Below are 16,703 nucleotides of genomic sequence, written 5' to 3' on the forward strand. Positions count from 1 at the left end.
TTGCAAGCAGTCATATGGAGGTAAATCATAGAATTATTAAGAAGAATATCCGTCTCTTAGTCTCAACATATAGTTTCTTAGCCTCATCTAATCTTCCATATTTGTCATACCAGTCTGACAACCAAACTATTGGTATCAAACACAATTGCATCACGCTTTTCACACAAATCAACAATGCACTACTCAAAAACAAATTGTACCTCTAAACACATAATTACATCGCACATAGAAATGAAAAAAAGATGCAACCCTACCTCCAAACATATAATTACATTGCACATTTCATTGTCCAAAAAACCCTGCAGTTTTTACCATGCAACCCTACCTCCAAACACATATTTCATTGTCCAAAATAAAACATTACACCAAAAAAAGAAAAATAAATAGACCTAATCAATGCTTTCACTCTGGCCTTTTCTTCTTCATCTTTGAGTCCATGATCTGTATCCCTTTCTCAATTGAATGCACCATTCTTTTACCGTTCCCTTTCTCCTTGGTAACCGTTGACGATATCACAGCTGGGGTTGCTGGGTTTTTACCATACACTTTCCCTCTGCATCCATCTGTTGTTCTTTCAGTAAGATCAATCCAAACTGGTGGTTTGGGATATATTGGAACTTTCAGTCTGCCTGACATCCTCCTGGGTGGTGGAGGTGGTCTAGGTGCAGGTGCAGGAGGTTGCCTATTCCAGCTTGGCAGTGTTAAAATTATGTAAGTAATAAAATGTAAAATTATTTAAAATTCTAAAAAAAAAAAGTTATGTAAGTAATAAAGCTAACCTTCTGCCGATCAAAAATGAAAGTATGCCTAACGTGCCTCGCATGGGACCCAAGGTCTGAAACAATGCACTCCAAGAACCAAGTCCAGCTCTCTTTTATCTCAGCTTCCACAACAGCAATTGCAATAGGGTACATGTTGTTGTTGGCATCTCTGCCAACTGCAGCTAGTAGTGTTCCCTTGTAGGGACGCTTCAGAAAGCACTCATCTAGGCCGATAACAGGCCTACAACCCTCCAGGAACCCTTGCTTCATGGCTGCAAGGGACATATAAAGTCTTTGGAACATAGATTCCGAGGCAGAGGTAGGTCTCTCAACTTTCATCATAACACAGCTGCCCTTGTTTGTTTGCCTCAAAGTTTCACAGTAATCCCACAACCTGCCGTACTGTTCACCTAGATTACCAAAAATCTGTTTTCCTGCCCTTTTTCGACCCCTATACATTTGGCTCTTGGTCACTTCTACGTTCCATTTTCTCTTCACTTCATCTTGTATCACCTCAAGTGGCATGTCTGGTTGAATCTTAAGCTTGTCAAACAACTTATCTGATATCCACCTAGAATTTACAATTGAGCTCTTGTATACACGAGTACAAGAGTGTTTAGGTCTTAATGACCTTACTTCGAAAGACTGCTCATCACTCATCTGTCTACCATAGACTCTGTAGTCACAAGAGGGATCTCTACAAACCGCAACACATCTAGCTCTTTCATTTTTTACAAATTGTATGTCTTTGCCCCTCTGTACATTGTATTGCTTAACAGCTTCTCTGAATAGTTGTAAACTATAAAATTTCATCTTCAGCTTTGAGGTTGGATTAACAAGGTCTATCGCATGGAACTCCGAACCAAGATTAGATGAAATCCCACCAGAATCTTCATCACTAACAGGTGGTGACAACATGATGTCACTTCTACCCATTTCAGAAACATTGTCAACCACCTCAACATCTTCAAATGGCTGCATGCCGTGGGACGATGTAGATGACCCACTCCTACCCTCAACTCCAGCACCACCCTCAAACCCATCCCCATCCCCACTCCCATCCCCATCCTCATTCTCTCCATCACCCTCCACACACTCATAAGTTGAGGGGTCAGCCCTATTGACATCATAATTAACTTCAAAAATATCTTCATCATCGCTAATTTTATCATCCCACCATGGATCATTAAGAGCAACCTTACCTCGAACATCTTCCTCTTCATCATCTTCCTCACTTTCCCTATCATCTTGGAAAGAAACAATATACAATTCAACAACATTGTTCTCCACATGTACCGATGACATATAAAGCACATCATAATCCGAGGACACTAGATGCAAACCCACAACTAGATCTTTATTGGGGTCTCTAAAGTAAATTAAGTCACCCGGATTGTACCCATATTGTTCCACAATAGACTTAAGCATAGAAAAAGTAAAACTATCTGGATCAACACTTTGAGGATGAACAACCATTTCACCCCCCTGAATAGATGACTCCATATGTTCTGTCGAACCTACCCCCATAATTTATCTCAAACACTAATTTCATCCTACACATTCAAAAATATTACATTATCAATTGGACTAGGGGACCACTAATATACAATTTTAATTTTACATTACATTACATTTACAGCCTAATTCATCCAAGGAAAAATAAGCTATGAACCCACTGCCATCAATATGCCCCCAGGGAATTAATATGTTATGCACCAAGAGAGAACATGGGACCACTATATGCTTTGGATGCTTTTATCTTCAAAGCATATACTTTGGATGCTTGGACTACATCATTGGTTAGTTTTAGAATGTTTTGAATGTTTTGAGTTATTTCTTCCTTGGTTAGTTTATGATTGGACTGACTTTAACCTACTACTGAAAGTTAGCTAATTAGTTGGATTTGGATGAGAGTTATACCTACTATTTACTGCTAGCTTTCCATAATCTTCTCTTTTTATATAAATTGTGCCTCTTTTTCTTTTTTCTTTTTTGGCTTGTGTGTGCTGTGATTTATTTATTTGTGAAAAGGTAAAGGACTTATTTGATAAATTTTTTATTGAAGTGACTGAGTTGTCTATGTATCTTTGTGCATATAGGTATGTCTCAAGTGTTTGCGAAGGTTAAATTTTGTTGTGATTTTTGAATTATAGAAACTGGAGAGGAGGTTTATGGACTTTGAGCTTTTAGATCCTATAACTAATTGATGCTTTCCTTTTTGATGCTGAAGTAAATTTTACTCTCAAACAAAGACAAGAAATGTTTACTATGATTTAAAACAACTGTTGTTGTGAATTTGGTATATGTAGTCATATTTTTCTCGCGGTACGGCTTGAATGTTTCTCAATATGCTTGAAAGATATGCTAGATTGTGTTGCTATTTTTGCAGATGAAAAAATTATGAGTTGCCTATTTTGGCTTAGTTCCTCACATTAGATTTCAACTTCTACTCAGACTTCCATTGCCATTCCGCCAAATTGTTGTCGTCTTATTATGCTATTTTGAAATCATAAAGACGTAATAACTATGGAAATACTATGTGATTGGTGTTCCCCCTTAATCCGTTTTCTCAATTTGCTTAACAAATCAAAGATGTAATTAATTACTTTTCAAGCTCTACAGTGGCAATGTTTAATTGTTTTTCACCTTATCTGAGAGGGATTTTAGATTATATATTTACCCAGTTAGGGAGAACAGGTTTGATATTTTATATATCTAATTTCTTAAGTTTTTGTGCATTTTTGAGGTTGAAGTAGCATTCCAACTATTTAGTGAGAAAAATGGTCTGAAGTATGTATTAAATTTTATTATTCTTATTTATTTATTTTTGTATTCCATTGCTTCTTTGTTAATGGATGTTTATATTAATAAAGTCCACTGTATTTTCTATTTGACCTATGTCATTAAAGCACAATTAAACTAAGCAAACAAAATACAAACCCTCAACTAGGGGTGTATACGAGCTGAGCTACTCGTGAGCTTACTTGAGATCGGCTCGAATAAACTTGACTCGTGCTCGAATCGATTATTAAATAAGCTACTCGTAAACACGAAAATCAAACTCGATTATTAAACGATGCAAATTTGTATAAACTCGACTCGACTAAAGCTCGTGAACCCGCTCGTATAAGGATCGACTCGTTTATTAAGGTCCGACTAGTATATATATATATATATATATAAGCATAAATTAAGTAACAATTAACAATGATCATTGGTTAGTATATATTAATTGGTTACATGTATATAAAATATTAAAATTGAATAATATCAATACTTAATTCTTAATCATATGATATAATGGCAATCCAGATACTTAATCTTATTATTCATGTAATATAATAGGAATATATGATCATATAATAATATAACATTATGGCATCATTGACATATGACATGTAATCACTTTTTATATGTTATAAGTATTATTATTAGATAGTTAGTAATCATTACATCACATAATCCAAGATCTAAGATCATACGAATTGTTAGATCATATTAATATGTTATCATATGATGATACTTAAATCGTATGATCATATGATATTAGTATTATTAGTAGATAGCTTATGAATTATGATAATTATGATTTATGACTCATAGTGATAATACTTATTATAGATGCATAGATAATCTCATAAGTCAAGTGATATGATATGATTTATAATTCAAATTTATAAATATATATACATATATAATTATAAATTAAGTTATAAGTATAAATTACAGGTACATAATGTCATATAAGTATATAAATTTATAGTAATATAATGGTTAAGTATTTAAGTACTTAGAGATAGACTCATACACTGATTAAGTATGATTTAAGATTTTAAGTATTTAATAATTATTAGTAATATTTAGATACAATGACTAGGGTCAAGGTATATAGATTACATGCATAAGTTAGTAATTATGAATTCACATTAATCATATGATATAATGACACTTATGAAACCTAATCATATTATTCATATATAATGAGAATGTGATTCATATAATCTCCAATTAAGTTATTATGATTGAAATCACTCATATGTTAATTATAATCACAATTTAGATATTAATTGTATTATCATTATAATTTAGATCATATGATATAATATTGTGTTGGAAAATGTTAAATTTACAACACCAATACAACAACTGTACAACAATCCCTCACATGAGGGTGGGTCCCACATACTAGGGCCCACCTTCATGTGAAGAGTTGTTGTACAGTTGTTGTATTAGTGTTGTACAAGAATCAAATCCCTATTGTGTTATATAACCGTTAGATATGATCTAATTAGTATTATCAATAGACTTAAAAAGAAAGAAAGTATTATCATTATATTAATATATATATAGGACTATTGACCACATGAATCACATGATAATATTATAATTATCATTGTTAATGTTTTAACTTATCATTATGGGATCAAGTTGTTTTTATGGTTATCGGATTAATGAAGAAGTAGAGATTTTGTTCAAAAAAAAAACTAAATATATTTTAGTTAGTATTTATATTGACTATTGTTTTATTTTCTTAGTGCAAAAAATTAAATGATAATACATTTTTGTTCGAGATCATATGATAATGCTTAGATTATATGATACGATCACTATATCTATCTATATTAAGTAAATTGTAAGTATTGACCAAATCCACATGTAAGTATTGAAATCCTATAATTATAAAAGATCTTAAAAAATGCAAATATGGGAATGAGATTGACCAAATCTACATAATAAATCAAGATTTATTTCTCCTAGTTGTATGCAGCATGATCTCACTAACTCTTATGTTATTTGCACAAATATTGTACACACAATGCCTTTTAGCTTTTTTTAATTTTTATTTTTTTTTAAAAAAAGTAAAAAATAAAAACACACCAAAAACTAAAAGGATTGTGTTGTGTGTACAATTTGTGTATGATGTGTGTAAATAATATACTTCACTTTAATTTATGGTTAAGTGTCTAATTATATAAACATTTTTTTTTTTAAGTTGTAACGGTGCGTGTGGAAGCAATTTTCCATAATGAAACAGTGCGTTTTATGAGTCTTCAATTTTTTTTATTAAATTATATATTTATTAATCATATATTGTTGATTTAATAATTTTAAATTTTTCATAATTTTTTCTACACTTTTATTCAGGAAGTTTTTAATCGTTAAATTTTTTTTCTTCAATCACAACCGTTTAATTTTCATCGTGGGTTACAGTTGTAATACACGACTTACACATGAATTCACCCACCAATTAAGATTTTACGTTAAATCCTATCAAAATTCTTAAAATACAATATATATATATATATAATTTTTTAAAGATTTAGACATGAGTACTTTTGTAAATTTCGTTAAATTTTGACTAAAACTTAAATTCATGCAATATTTTTTTTTTTCTTCCTTAGAACAAGGGTATTTTACAAATTTTGACACCTACGGTAAGGATTTAACGAAAAATCTTAAGGGATTGGTAAAATTGAAAAAAATAGAAATATGGATACAGTAAATTGACTTTAAGGACTAATTAAAAATGTGGTGAAAACTTAAAAGGAATAAATCAAGTTTTTTTGAAAAAAAAAAAAAATCGTACGTATATTGGAGTGCTAAACACAACATAAAGGTCACTAATTTTCCCATGTAAAAGAGAAGGAATTTTTTTTCTTCTTTTTTTATGAAAAAGAGAAGGAACCTATTTGACAGTGTTAGCACTACCCATATAAAAATAGTTTCCCTTTTTTTAAGAAAAAAATAAAATAAAATAAAACTAGTTTGCTTGTTATTATTTTAGTCTTATAGAGATTTCAACATCTCGATGCGTGTAGCTTGTCCTGTAGAGTGTTATAATTGATTAACATGTGGCATCATGTTGCTGAATGCTGCCAAAGTGCTATCCACCTACTTTCAATCACAGATCCCATCTGATCGGTTATCTCTCATTGCACGTTGATCTCAAACCCACATGTAGCCTACATTTGAGACCATATAAAATAACGTTGTAGGGGATTTTTCACTTAAGAAACCAAAAGTCCAAAAGACCAAAACGTTTACTGTAGAGCTTGTGCCCCAGGTAATCACGCGGCACGCCTCAGCCTGAGTCCCTGGCGCCTGGCTGCATGACATGAGTGACAATTGACTCCATGACTTGTTTGGCAAGTGACTGCACAAGACCCACAAGACGGAATCATGCGTCTCCAGTCTTGAGCCATGCGCCACGTTCTATCACCTGTACAATGCAATGCTCACCTCTTTCTTTCAAAAACCCCACTCTCATCTTATTTTCGACTTTACCCTTAATCTTTAAAGACAAATTCTAACTCAATTAAGTCTGTTCGAGAAGCAGAAGAAAGCTTGATAAGTAATTTCACCCACTCTCGACTCCGATCATCGCACGAACTCCTTTGAATCCTATTTTTCCTTTGCTCCTGAGGACTCCAACTCGCAGAGCTAGTGTTCTCCTCCATAACCAAATGGGTCTTCCCCGTGAAACTCATATTGGCCTGCACCAAATTGTTGTCCGAGAAATCCAATTCGGTCCCGAGAAAGCCTCCAAGGTAATTTCCATTTATTACACAATGTATAAACCTTTCTGTGTTTCTCTTTTTTGAATCGGCCGAGCTCGGGCCGAGTACTCGAGCTCGGACAATATATTTTCCTACACGAACCGGTCTCGCACAGGATTTTTTAGTTTGTGCCGAGCTCGAGCTCGAGCTTTACTGTTACTTAAACGAGCCGATCTCGGATAGGCAATACTTGCTCAAGATTGGCTCGTTTACACCCCTACCCTCAGCTCAAATCAGTGTCAACCGAATCTCCCAAATTCCCGACAGTTGTAATGCTTTTATCTCAGATCCCCAACAACCCCAAAACCCTAGAAATTAATAACAGTTTTATTATAATCACAATTAAACTAAGCAAACAAAATACAAACTCTCAACTTAAATCAGTGTCAACCGAAACCCCCAAATTCCCGACAGTTGTAATGCTTTTATCCCAAATCCCCAAACCCTAGAAATTAGTAAACAGTTTTATTATAATCACAGTTAAACTAAACAAACAAAATACAAACCCTCAACTTAAATCAGTGTCAACCGAAACCCCTAAATTCTCGAAACCCCCAAATTCCCGACAGTTGTAATGTTTTTATCCTAAATCCCCAACAACCCCAAAACCCTAGAAATTAGTAAACAAATCCCATACAACCGAAACCCCCAAATTCCCGATAGTTGTAATGTTTTTAACCTAAATCTCCAACAACCCCAAAACCCTAGAAATTAGTAAACAAATCCCATACAACCGAAACCCCCAAAAACTCGAAAGTTACTATGCACCCACCCACTCTTCAAAACCCAAATGCCGACAAACCCTAAACTATATAGAAATCACAAAAAAAAAATGAATGAAAAAGACATTCACCTGCTTTTTCGGTTTGGTTGAGAGAATATCGGTGTCGGGTGGGGACCAAAATTGGGAAATCGATGTCCCCTTCTTCGTCGCCTTCTTCCTTTTGAGTGGAGAGTGAAGTCGAGTGGGAAACAAATTTTGAAAGTGATGTTTTGGAGGGGCACAAGACAGTGATATGTGTGGGTTAGATGATGTCAGGGGTAATTTAGGGATGGAAACTGTGTTAAACGTGACCGTGCGCTGCACGTGACACAGTTTCTGTCTAAAATGACGGGCATGTGGACGGAAGATCCACGGTGACACACAGATACAACTTCAGGGGGGTCATCTACTAAAAATTAAACATTGGGCGACAAATTGCCAATAGGTAGATACATCAGGGGGGTAAAGTGTACTTTCCTTCCCAAAAAAAATTAATGGTTAATCAGGTTTGTTATGTTAACAATGTGAGATAATTGTCACGTAAAATGTGGTATATAGCATTACTCTTTAAATTATTTCACATAATCATTTAGTTAAACTATATCAATGGTCAATGTTTAGTATGGTCATGAGCATAGAGCCAAGGGCAACGAGATGGGGCAAATAATAAAGGGATAATTACACTTAACCCCCCTGATTTATCCACGGTGTGACGATTTACCCCCCAATGTACCAAAATTGGTACATGACCCCTCTGAACTTGCCAACGTGTGGCAAAATCAACCTTCCGTCCAATCGACCGTTCGTTTGGACGGAAAGTCGGTCACGTGCAAGTCACGTGACTTGGGGAGGGTCTCTGTCTTAAATGGTCACGTGACTTGCACGTGACCGATTTTCCGTCCAAACGAACGGTCGATTGGACGGAATGTTGATTTTGCCACACGTTGGCAAGTTCGGGGGGGTCATGTACCAATTTTGGTATATTGGGGGGTAAATCGCCACACCGTGGATAAATCAGGGGGGTTAAGTGTAATTATCCCTATTTTTTCTTCTTCTTTTGGTAGAGAGAAAAAGAATAATCTACTTGAAGCCTTTAAAACCTTAAAACTAGTAGTGGGATGAACTATGATTGGTAATTTTTTTATACGATCCGCGAATCCAATATAAGCCCAACACAAAATGAGTGGGTTAGAGGTTAATAAAATGTAATTCGAGCCAAACCAAATCCACCCGATCAGACTCAATTGATACACCGGTAAATTTCGTGTCAACTTGCTTAACCAACAAACGATTTGCATAACTCATGTAAATTAAAACATTTTTTTAATTTTTACCATTAGTTTTAAAATCCCAAAGTCTTAAGACAAAAAAATTATCCTCAATCTCATCTATAATTGTAAAGATATAACTTTATTAGTATAATTCATTTTTATGTTCAATAATTAGGAATTATTATGCCAATATTTATTGTATAAAATGGCATTTTCATGCTCAATAATTGAGAATATTGTTAATTAAACAAGTGATTCAAGTCGGATTAACCCAAACTACCAGTTTATTAAATAGGTTATGTAGACCCTGTAATCCACTTATTTAAATGGATTGTGTCAACTGTCAAAGTTGACTAGTTGAGAAGTATAACCCGTGTAATTAAATGATTTGGGTTCAGATTGGCTTATACAACTTTATACTTATTTAAGTTAATATGTGAAATATTTAATTTAAATAAAGGTGATTGACGAAGACAACAAGATTCGAACTAAAGCATTTTCCTTTAATACCATATTAAATATCTACTTATCTAAAAAATTTAAACTAATAAAAAATAACTAATTTAATTAATATTCTAAAGCATATAACTCGTTTTTATCAAAGACCATTTAACCTTGAGTTGATCAATTAATATGTCAATAGTGTTCCTATTGGTGCAAATTTATTGATTAAAGAAGATAATAGTAGAATGTTTGAACACGATGCTTTATCCTATCCCGAATAAGCAACTATTCGTCACAAACTTTTTATTATTTTCTTCCTCAAAATTTGGTTCGAAATCAAGAAATAATTAAACTATTAATTGGTTATACAGGACAGTACAATTTGAAATCAGTTGGTATTGTCATGTCCGATCGATCCAGGCCTATGCAGATATGTGTACTAAATTAGTCCTTGAATTTTCAAAAATAATAAAAATTAGTCTTTATACTTTCTGACAATTTAAAATTAATCATTCCTTCTATATTTATTTATTTATTTATTTTTGTTAGTGGTCATCTGCCACGTGTAAAAAAGCAATTTAGTCCAATCACGTTGCGTTATACATTACCATCTCTATATAATCATGAGAAATGATTCCTACACTCATTTCTCACAACATCTTCACAACAAGCTGATGTGGCTGGTAATATTTTATTACTTTTTTACAAAAAGAAAAGAAAAGAAAACAAAAGAAATAATAAAATATTACCAGCCACGTCAACTTGTTGTGAGGCTGCTGTGAAAAATGAGTGTAGGGATCATTTCTCTATATGCCTGACAATCATCAAATATTGCCAAATCAGTTTTCTATCTAGTCCTCTTACTCCGGGTCAGCCTTGCCACATCACCATAAACAAAATCGCACTTAGTCTATCATCAAATCGATGGTTTTCTTTTGTGCCTAGCCCATGAGCATTGCCCCTACACCACCATTATTTACTTACAACCAAAACTCGCCCAGGAAAAAAGGGTACGTAATCAGAAGTAGACAAAAGGACTGATTTTACACTATCAGAAAAAAGCACATCGACTAATTTTATCACTTTTTAAAACTCAATGACTAATTTGATACACACAAAAAACACAAGAGCCAACTTCGTATTTAACAATTTTTTAGAAGCGAGTGCGCACACCAACCTATAATTTAGGACTGCATTTTATTGATAATCTAATTTTGAAACCTATAAATATGTTACTTCTTCCCTATAAATCCGTTAAGACTCGGAATCTTGTTGACCATTGTTCCTCAAAACTCTCCACCATTCGCCTCTCCACTCTCCACGCTCTAGACCCCAACACCGTTCAAATTGATGGGGTTTTTTTCACTATTGGAGATTGGAGGAACAAAATGCAAAATCCCCTTCATATTCCAATAAACCATTGCTGAGATTGATGAAGTAAAGGTTTTTTTTTTTTTTTTTTTTTTTTTTTTTGGACTTTTCATGGTGGAGATGTGATCATGAAAACTGAAAACTTCTTGAAAATTAAACCTGTCGGAGGAGTTGGAGGTTTTCCGACTCAGGCAAAGACGAAAGCTAAAACCCCCATTTCCGACTCCGCCGGAGTTGATGCCCAACCCTAAACGAAATGCATCAATACAGAAGGGGATTGGCAAAAATGATACCAAATAAAAAAGCAGAGAGAGAGAGTGAGAGAGAGAGAGAGAGAGAGAGAGAGAGAGAGAGAGAGAGAGAGAGAGAGAAGGAATGAGTGAATATTTCATTTCACCAACTATTTTCTTTTTTATAGATAAACTCACCAAAAAGAAAGAAAGAAAGAAAAAACTAGCAACGCAAATTGGAAGGAGATGTGTTTTGGGTGAAACAAAATCGAAAAATATTGAGGCGTAACATATTTGGCTCAAAATTTGTACCTAATTAGTGTTATTTAATCCTCAGTAACTCCTCTTTTTTTCCCACTGGACTTGGTGCCACTTGTTAATGGACCATAGAGACAAATACGCATATCACCTTGGAGTAGGCGCTGGTGAAAATAGTTCTTGTACAAGTCCCAGAATTCATCCCTGCCCAATAAAATGCATAAGAGTGAATTCGAAAGATTCTCCTCTCATAATATTGAACAAACAAGAATTGATATCAAAGGTTCAGCACCACCCAATAAAATGCGAGTGAATTTAAAATTAAAATAAAAACGAAGAATTCTTTACTTCGACATCTATTATTGTACTAAGGTGAGATCTAGTGCAATTCTAGAACAAAAAATGTTTAAAACGCAATTTCCTGGGAGGTCTATTGTATCAAACAAACCTCACAGAAGTTGAAGGGGGGGACTGGAGGGAGGTATCCAATATGAAACACTGGAAAACATTGCAAACAACAACAAACAATAATGCAATAAATGCATGATGTCAAGGAAGATGGAGATGGATTAACTCATAAATCAAAATCAAACCTGAGTTGTGGAAGCGTAAACAAGGAATAGCCCTTAACATCTGGGTGTATGTCAAGCAAAATCACTGCCAACCGCGAGAGTCCCAAAGCGTCAATGTCAATTAGCTTCTTTATCCTGGGATTGAATGAAAAGTATGCATGACCAAATTATTCAACTGCATTGGAAACGAGCTCAAAGACAGGATAGGGAAAAAAAAATGTCATTTGGCACAGCAACAATTTGAAAGTGGTAGACAACAACCTGCCTGAGATTCACTGAGAAAACAAAGTCTTGACTAACTTATTATAATTCAATATGATGACCAACCTGCTTGGTGTACCACTTGCAATATTAACGCGATTCTTCAACAATGATACCTGCATCAATTACAAAGAAAAACATTAAAACATAGAGAATCATTAGACAATTGCACTCGGAAAAAAAGAGGGTAAGATAAGATGATTTAAACCAATCACAGAGAATTTGGGATCAGACTGACGTGCAAAATAATATTCAGCAGAGCTAATGCTTCAGTCACTCTTTTTGAATTTTGGCATCATTTCCCAAACTCCAATATAAACATTAAATCCATTCATCTCACCACACATAGTTGGATGCCTAATAAAGATCACTGAAGTAAAAAATCAAAAACAAAATATAAAATAGACCCTAAAATGATTTGAACCAACCACGGAGAATACGGGATCAGACTGACGTGCAAAATAATATTCAGCAGAGCTAATGCTTCAGTCACTCTTTTCGAATTTTGACATCATTTCCCAAACTCCAATACAAACCCTAAATCCAGTCATCAGCACGCCACAGATAGTCGGATGCCTAATAAAGATCACCGAAGTAAAAAATCAAAAACAAAATATAAAATAGACCCTACAACAATTTGAACCAACCACAGAGAATATGGGATCAGACTGACGTGCAAAATAATATTCAGCAGGGCTAATGCTTCAGTCACTCTTTTCGAATTTTGGCATCATTTCCCAAACTCCAATACAAACCCTAAATCCATTCATCTCACCACAGATAGTTGGATGCCTAATAAAGATCACTGAAGTAAAAAATAAAAAATAAGACACTAAAATGATTTGAACCAACCACAGAGAATTTGGGATCAGACTGACGTGCAAAATAATATTCAGCAGAGCAAATGCTTCAGTCACTCTTTTCGAATTTTGGCATCATTTCCCAAACTCCAATACAAACCCTCAATCCATTCATCTCACCATAGATAGTTGGATGCCTAATAAAGATCACTGAAGTAAAAAATGAAAAATAAAATATAAAATAGACCCTAAAATGATTTGAACCAACCACAGAGAATTTGGGATCAGACTGACGTGCAAAATAATATTCAGCAGAGCTAATGCTTCAGTCACTCTTTTCGAAATTTGGCATCATTTCCCAAACTCCAATACAAACCCTAAACCCGTTCATCTCACCATAGATAGTTGGATGCCTAATAAAGATCACTGAAATAAAAAATAAAAAATAAGACACTAAAATGATTTGAACCAACCAGAGAATTTGGGATCAGACTGACGTGCAAAATAATATTCAGCAGAGCCAATGCCTCAGTCACTCTTTTCGAATTTTGGCATCATTTCCCAAACTCCAATACAAACCCTAAATCCATTCATCTCACCACAGATAGTTGGATGCCTAATAAAGCTCACTGAAGTAAAAAATGAAAATATATATATATATATAAAATAGACCCTAAAATGATTTGAACCAACCACAGAGAATTTGGGATCAGACTGACGTGCAAAATAATATTCAGCAGAGCTAATGCTTCAGTCACTCTTTTCGAATTTTGGCATCATTTCCCAAACTCCAATACAAACCCTAAATCCATTCATCTCACCACAGATAGTTGGATGCCTAATAAAGCTCCCTGAAGTAAAAAATGAAAAATAAAATAAAATATAAAATAGACCCTAAAATGATTTGAACCAACCACAGAGAATTTGGGATCAGACTGACGTGCAAAATAATATTCAGCAGAGCTAATGCTTCAGTCACTCTTTTCGAATTTTGGCATCATTTCCCAAACTCCAATATAAACCCTAAATCCATTCATCTCACCACAGATAGTTGGATGCCTAATAAAGATCACTGACGTAAAAAATGAAAAATAAAATATAAAATAGAACCTCGAATGATTTGAACCAACCACAGAATTTGGGATCAGACTGACGTGCAAAATAATATTCAGCAGAGCTAATGCTTCAGTCATTCTTTTCAAATTTTGACATCATTTCCCAAACTCCAATATAAACCCTAAATCCATTCATCTCACTCACCACAGATAGTTGGATGCCTAACCAAGATCACTGAAGTAAAAAATGAAAAATAAAATATAAAATAGATACCAATATGTAAAAAAGAAGTCATAACTAATGAGGCTAGGGATCAGACTGACGTGCAAACGGATAATCTCAGCATCGCTGGTGCCTTTGCCAATCTTTTTATCTTATCATCAATTCCCAAAGTTCACAATAAGACAACTGCAAATTAGTGGTGAAAGCAGATGCATCCACTTGTTATTTAACACTTGAGGGGAGAACTGAGGATATAACACATAAAAAAGGTGCAACCATCAAAATCCAAAAAGAGAATGTAGGTGATGCAAAGGCAAGAAAAATCTTGTATGAAAAAAGTTAAAAAACTGACTGGCGTTATATAAAATAAATTCAATAGATGACTAAAATATGTCATCTAGATCCTGTCTAATTTATTAAGTGCTATACATTTTGTGGAAGATTAAAACTAATGCCAAATTTCTATTCTATATTATAGATGCACTCGTAGTTCTTCAAGTTAAATTAAAGAACATAGTTCAAGACTTATATGACTCACTCCCATTTGGTTTGAAAAGTTGATCATGAATTAAACTGACTATCACTGCATTTAATCGACAAAAAAAGTGCTCAATTGATGGGACCCAATCCCTGATATTTACGGTCAACCAGCACAGCTATCAAGAACTTGATGAGATTCACAGAGTTGAACCATACGAAAGTCAAGTGCTTCTTGTCACTTCAATCTAAATCCTACTAGGCTCCCCTTATACTTATAGTCACTTTGAGCACGGACAATACAAACAAATCATTTCAGAGCATCATATTGCTAAATCTCTCAACCGGGTTCCTCTCATTGTCCCCCTACTTAACATTTAACTCTACTACTCTTGCCCTCATGCATCTATTGAATAACTTCAAACCTCTCCGCATCATTTATCCCAACCATAATAAAAAGTTGCATTAGCAATGTAAGAGTAAAAGTAGAGCCGAGTGAAGTAAATCGAAGTGATAGAGAGCCTACCTGTTCCTCAACCTTCATATGCTTCGAGAATAGCTTTGCGGCATGGCACTCTTTCGTCAACGACCGAAAGCCCCTATAGGAGCACAATTATTAACGAACTCCTCAGAAACATTATTTTAATTACAAAACACACAAAAAAAAAAAAAATATGAAACTGCGGCACATTACAGATACGCTAGCAACATAAACGATGCAATTGGTTCGACAAATTTGAACAAAGAAAAATAAAATCACTGCGAGCGAAATGAAAAGCAGTCACACTTTAGAAGTTGTATTGATCTCAAGGCAGACGAACTAATAATAAGAAGTGCGGGACTCCCGGGATCAACTTTTCCTTCTAAGAGATGCTTTTCACAAAGCGATTCTTTCCACGATGGGCCAAACGCTGCCTTCATATGGTTCCCCAAGTTTTCAACCTCTTGGTCCATATCTTGAGATAGCTCCACAATGCACGTATCTGATTGACTCAGAAAACCACAGAACACCAATCACTCACCAAACACCGATTTTATTTTCTTCTCGGGTCTCGGAAACCAAACAGAGGGGCAATCGAAAGTACCTTTGATTGAATCCAACTCGAGAGAAGAAAGCTGGACCCCATTGGCGGACTGAAACTGATCGAGGAAGAAACTAAGCTGCTGCTCGGCCGCTGGAGCCGCTTGCACCTCTTGGTCTCGGCTCTTCTCATTGTCGCTTTTGCTTTCGATTAGGTCAGCCCGGTTCTTCTCGCGCTTCCTCTTGGACTTAGGCTTCGCCTCGACTCTGTTTGGGCCAAGCGGCTTCCGCTTCTTTTTAGGGTTTTTTGAGGGCTTCTCCGCTTTCCCGCTCCCCATTTCCTTGTCCTCTGTTCTCCCAGGGTTTAAGTTTTAGTCTTTATTGTAGACGTTGCATTCCACTTCGGGTTCAGGTTCGGGTTCGGGTCCAATTAACGACATGGACACACCGGAACCCGATAACACTAGTGTACATGTTGGGTGTTGTTTAATTTTTAACTATTTTTATTATTATATTTTGAGCTTATGTTCAATTTTAATTTTTTCAACCCAATTCAAAAAAATAAAATGAAACAAAAGCTGTGACAATTTTGTATACACTAAAACATAATATAAAAAAACCCCACACCCAAACCTTCAA

The 16,703-nt window shown here is 34.8% G+C and overlaps 1 protein-coding gene and 10 non-coding genes across 11 annotated transcripts; all 11 read right to left on the reverse strand.

Annotated features, from left to right (window-relative positions):
- Positions 1 to 11,534: 11,534 nt before the first annotated feature.
- On the reverse strand, positions 11,535 to 16,410 carry LOC133858649 (protein CMS1). The gene is made up of 6 exons (XM_062294122.1): positions 16,129 to 16,410; positions 15,831 to 16,026; positions 15,570 to 15,642; positions 12,555 to 12,604; positions 12,249 to 12,362; positions 11,535 to 11,859 (listed from the first exon to the last, which is right to left on the reverse strand). Exons 1-6 carry the CDS (start codon positions 16,400 to 16,402, stop codon positions 11,724 to 11,726), a joined length of 843 nt encoding a protein of 280 aa, XP_062150106.1. The 5' UTR covers positions 16,403 to 16,410; the 3' UTR covers positions 11,535 to 11,723.
- Positions 12,710 to 12,795, reverse strand: LOC133859011 (small nucleolar RNA Z122). Its single transcript, XR_009898678.1, has one exon. It is a non-coding gene; the product is annotated as a small nucleolar RNA Z122 (small nucleolar RNA).
- On the reverse strand, positions 12,926 to 13,011 carry LOC133859019 (small nucleolar RNA Z122). The gene has a single exon (XR_009898685.1). It is a non-coding gene; the product is annotated as a small nucleolar RNA Z122 (small nucleolar RNA).
- On the reverse strand, positions 13,145 to 13,230 carry LOC133859018 (small nucleolar RNA Z122). Its single transcript, XR_009898684.1, has one exon. It is a non-coding gene; the product is annotated as a small nucleolar RNA Z122 (small nucleolar RNA).
- LOC133859016 (small nucleolar RNA Z122) lies at positions 13,350 to 13,435 on the reverse strand. Its single transcript, XR_009898682.1, has one exon. It is a non-coding gene; the product is annotated as a small nucleolar RNA Z122 (small nucleolar RNA).
- On the reverse strand, positions 13,566 to 13,651 carry LOC133859013 (small nucleolar RNA Z122). The gene has a single exon (XR_009898679.1). It is a non-coding gene; the product is annotated as a small nucleolar RNA Z122 (small nucleolar RNA).
- Positions 13,769 to 13,854, reverse strand: LOC133859017 (small nucleolar RNA Z122). Its single transcript, XR_009898683.1, has one exon. It is a non-coding gene; the product is annotated as a small nucleolar RNA Z122 (small nucleolar RNA).
- Positions 13,991 to 14,076, reverse strand: LOC133859014 (small nucleolar RNA Z122). Its single transcript, XR_009898680.1, has one exon. It is a non-coding gene; the product is annotated as a small nucleolar RNA Z122 (small nucleolar RNA).
- On the reverse strand, positions 14,212 to 14,297 carry LOC133859015 (small nucleolar RNA Z122). Its single transcript, XR_009898681.1, has one exon. It is a non-coding gene; the product is annotated as a small nucleolar RNA Z122 (small nucleolar RNA).
- On the reverse strand, positions 14,426 to 14,511 carry LOC133859010 (small nucleolar RNA Z122). The gene has a single exon (XR_009898677.1). It is a non-coding gene; the product is annotated as a small nucleolar RNA Z122 (small nucleolar RNA).
- LOC133859020 (small nucleolar RNA Z122) lies at positions 14,651 to 14,736 on the reverse strand. Its single transcript, XR_009898686.1, has one exon. It is a non-coding gene; the product is annotated as a small nucleolar RNA Z122 (small nucleolar RNA).
- Positions 16,411 to 16,703: the final 293 nt, after the last annotated feature.

Source organism: Alnus glutinosa, chromosome 1, assembly GCF_958979055.1.
Source record: "Alnus glutinosa chromosome 1, dhAlnGlut1.1, whole genome shotgun sequence".
Lineage (NCBI taxonomy): Eukaryota > Viridiplantae > Streptophyta > Magnoliopsida > Fagales > Betulaceae > Alnus > Alnus glutinosa.

What these genes read in the sequence shown, in the direction of transcription:
- LOC133858649 (XM_062294122.1), bottom strand. Translation starts at nt 16,402, where the DNA reads ATGGGGAGCGGGAAAGCGGAGAAGCCCTCAAAAAACCCTAAAAAGAAG. An exon ending in CGAGTTGGATTCAATCAAAG is followed by an intron (nt 16,027 to 16,128) that starts GTACTTTCGATT and finishes TGAGTCAATCAG; the next exon opens with ATACGTGCATTGTGGAGCTA. An exon ending in AGATCAATACAACTTCTAAA is followed by an intron (nt 15,643 to 15,830) that starts GTGTGACTGCTT and finishes GTGCTCCTATAG; the next exon opens with GGGCTTTCGGTCGTTGACGA.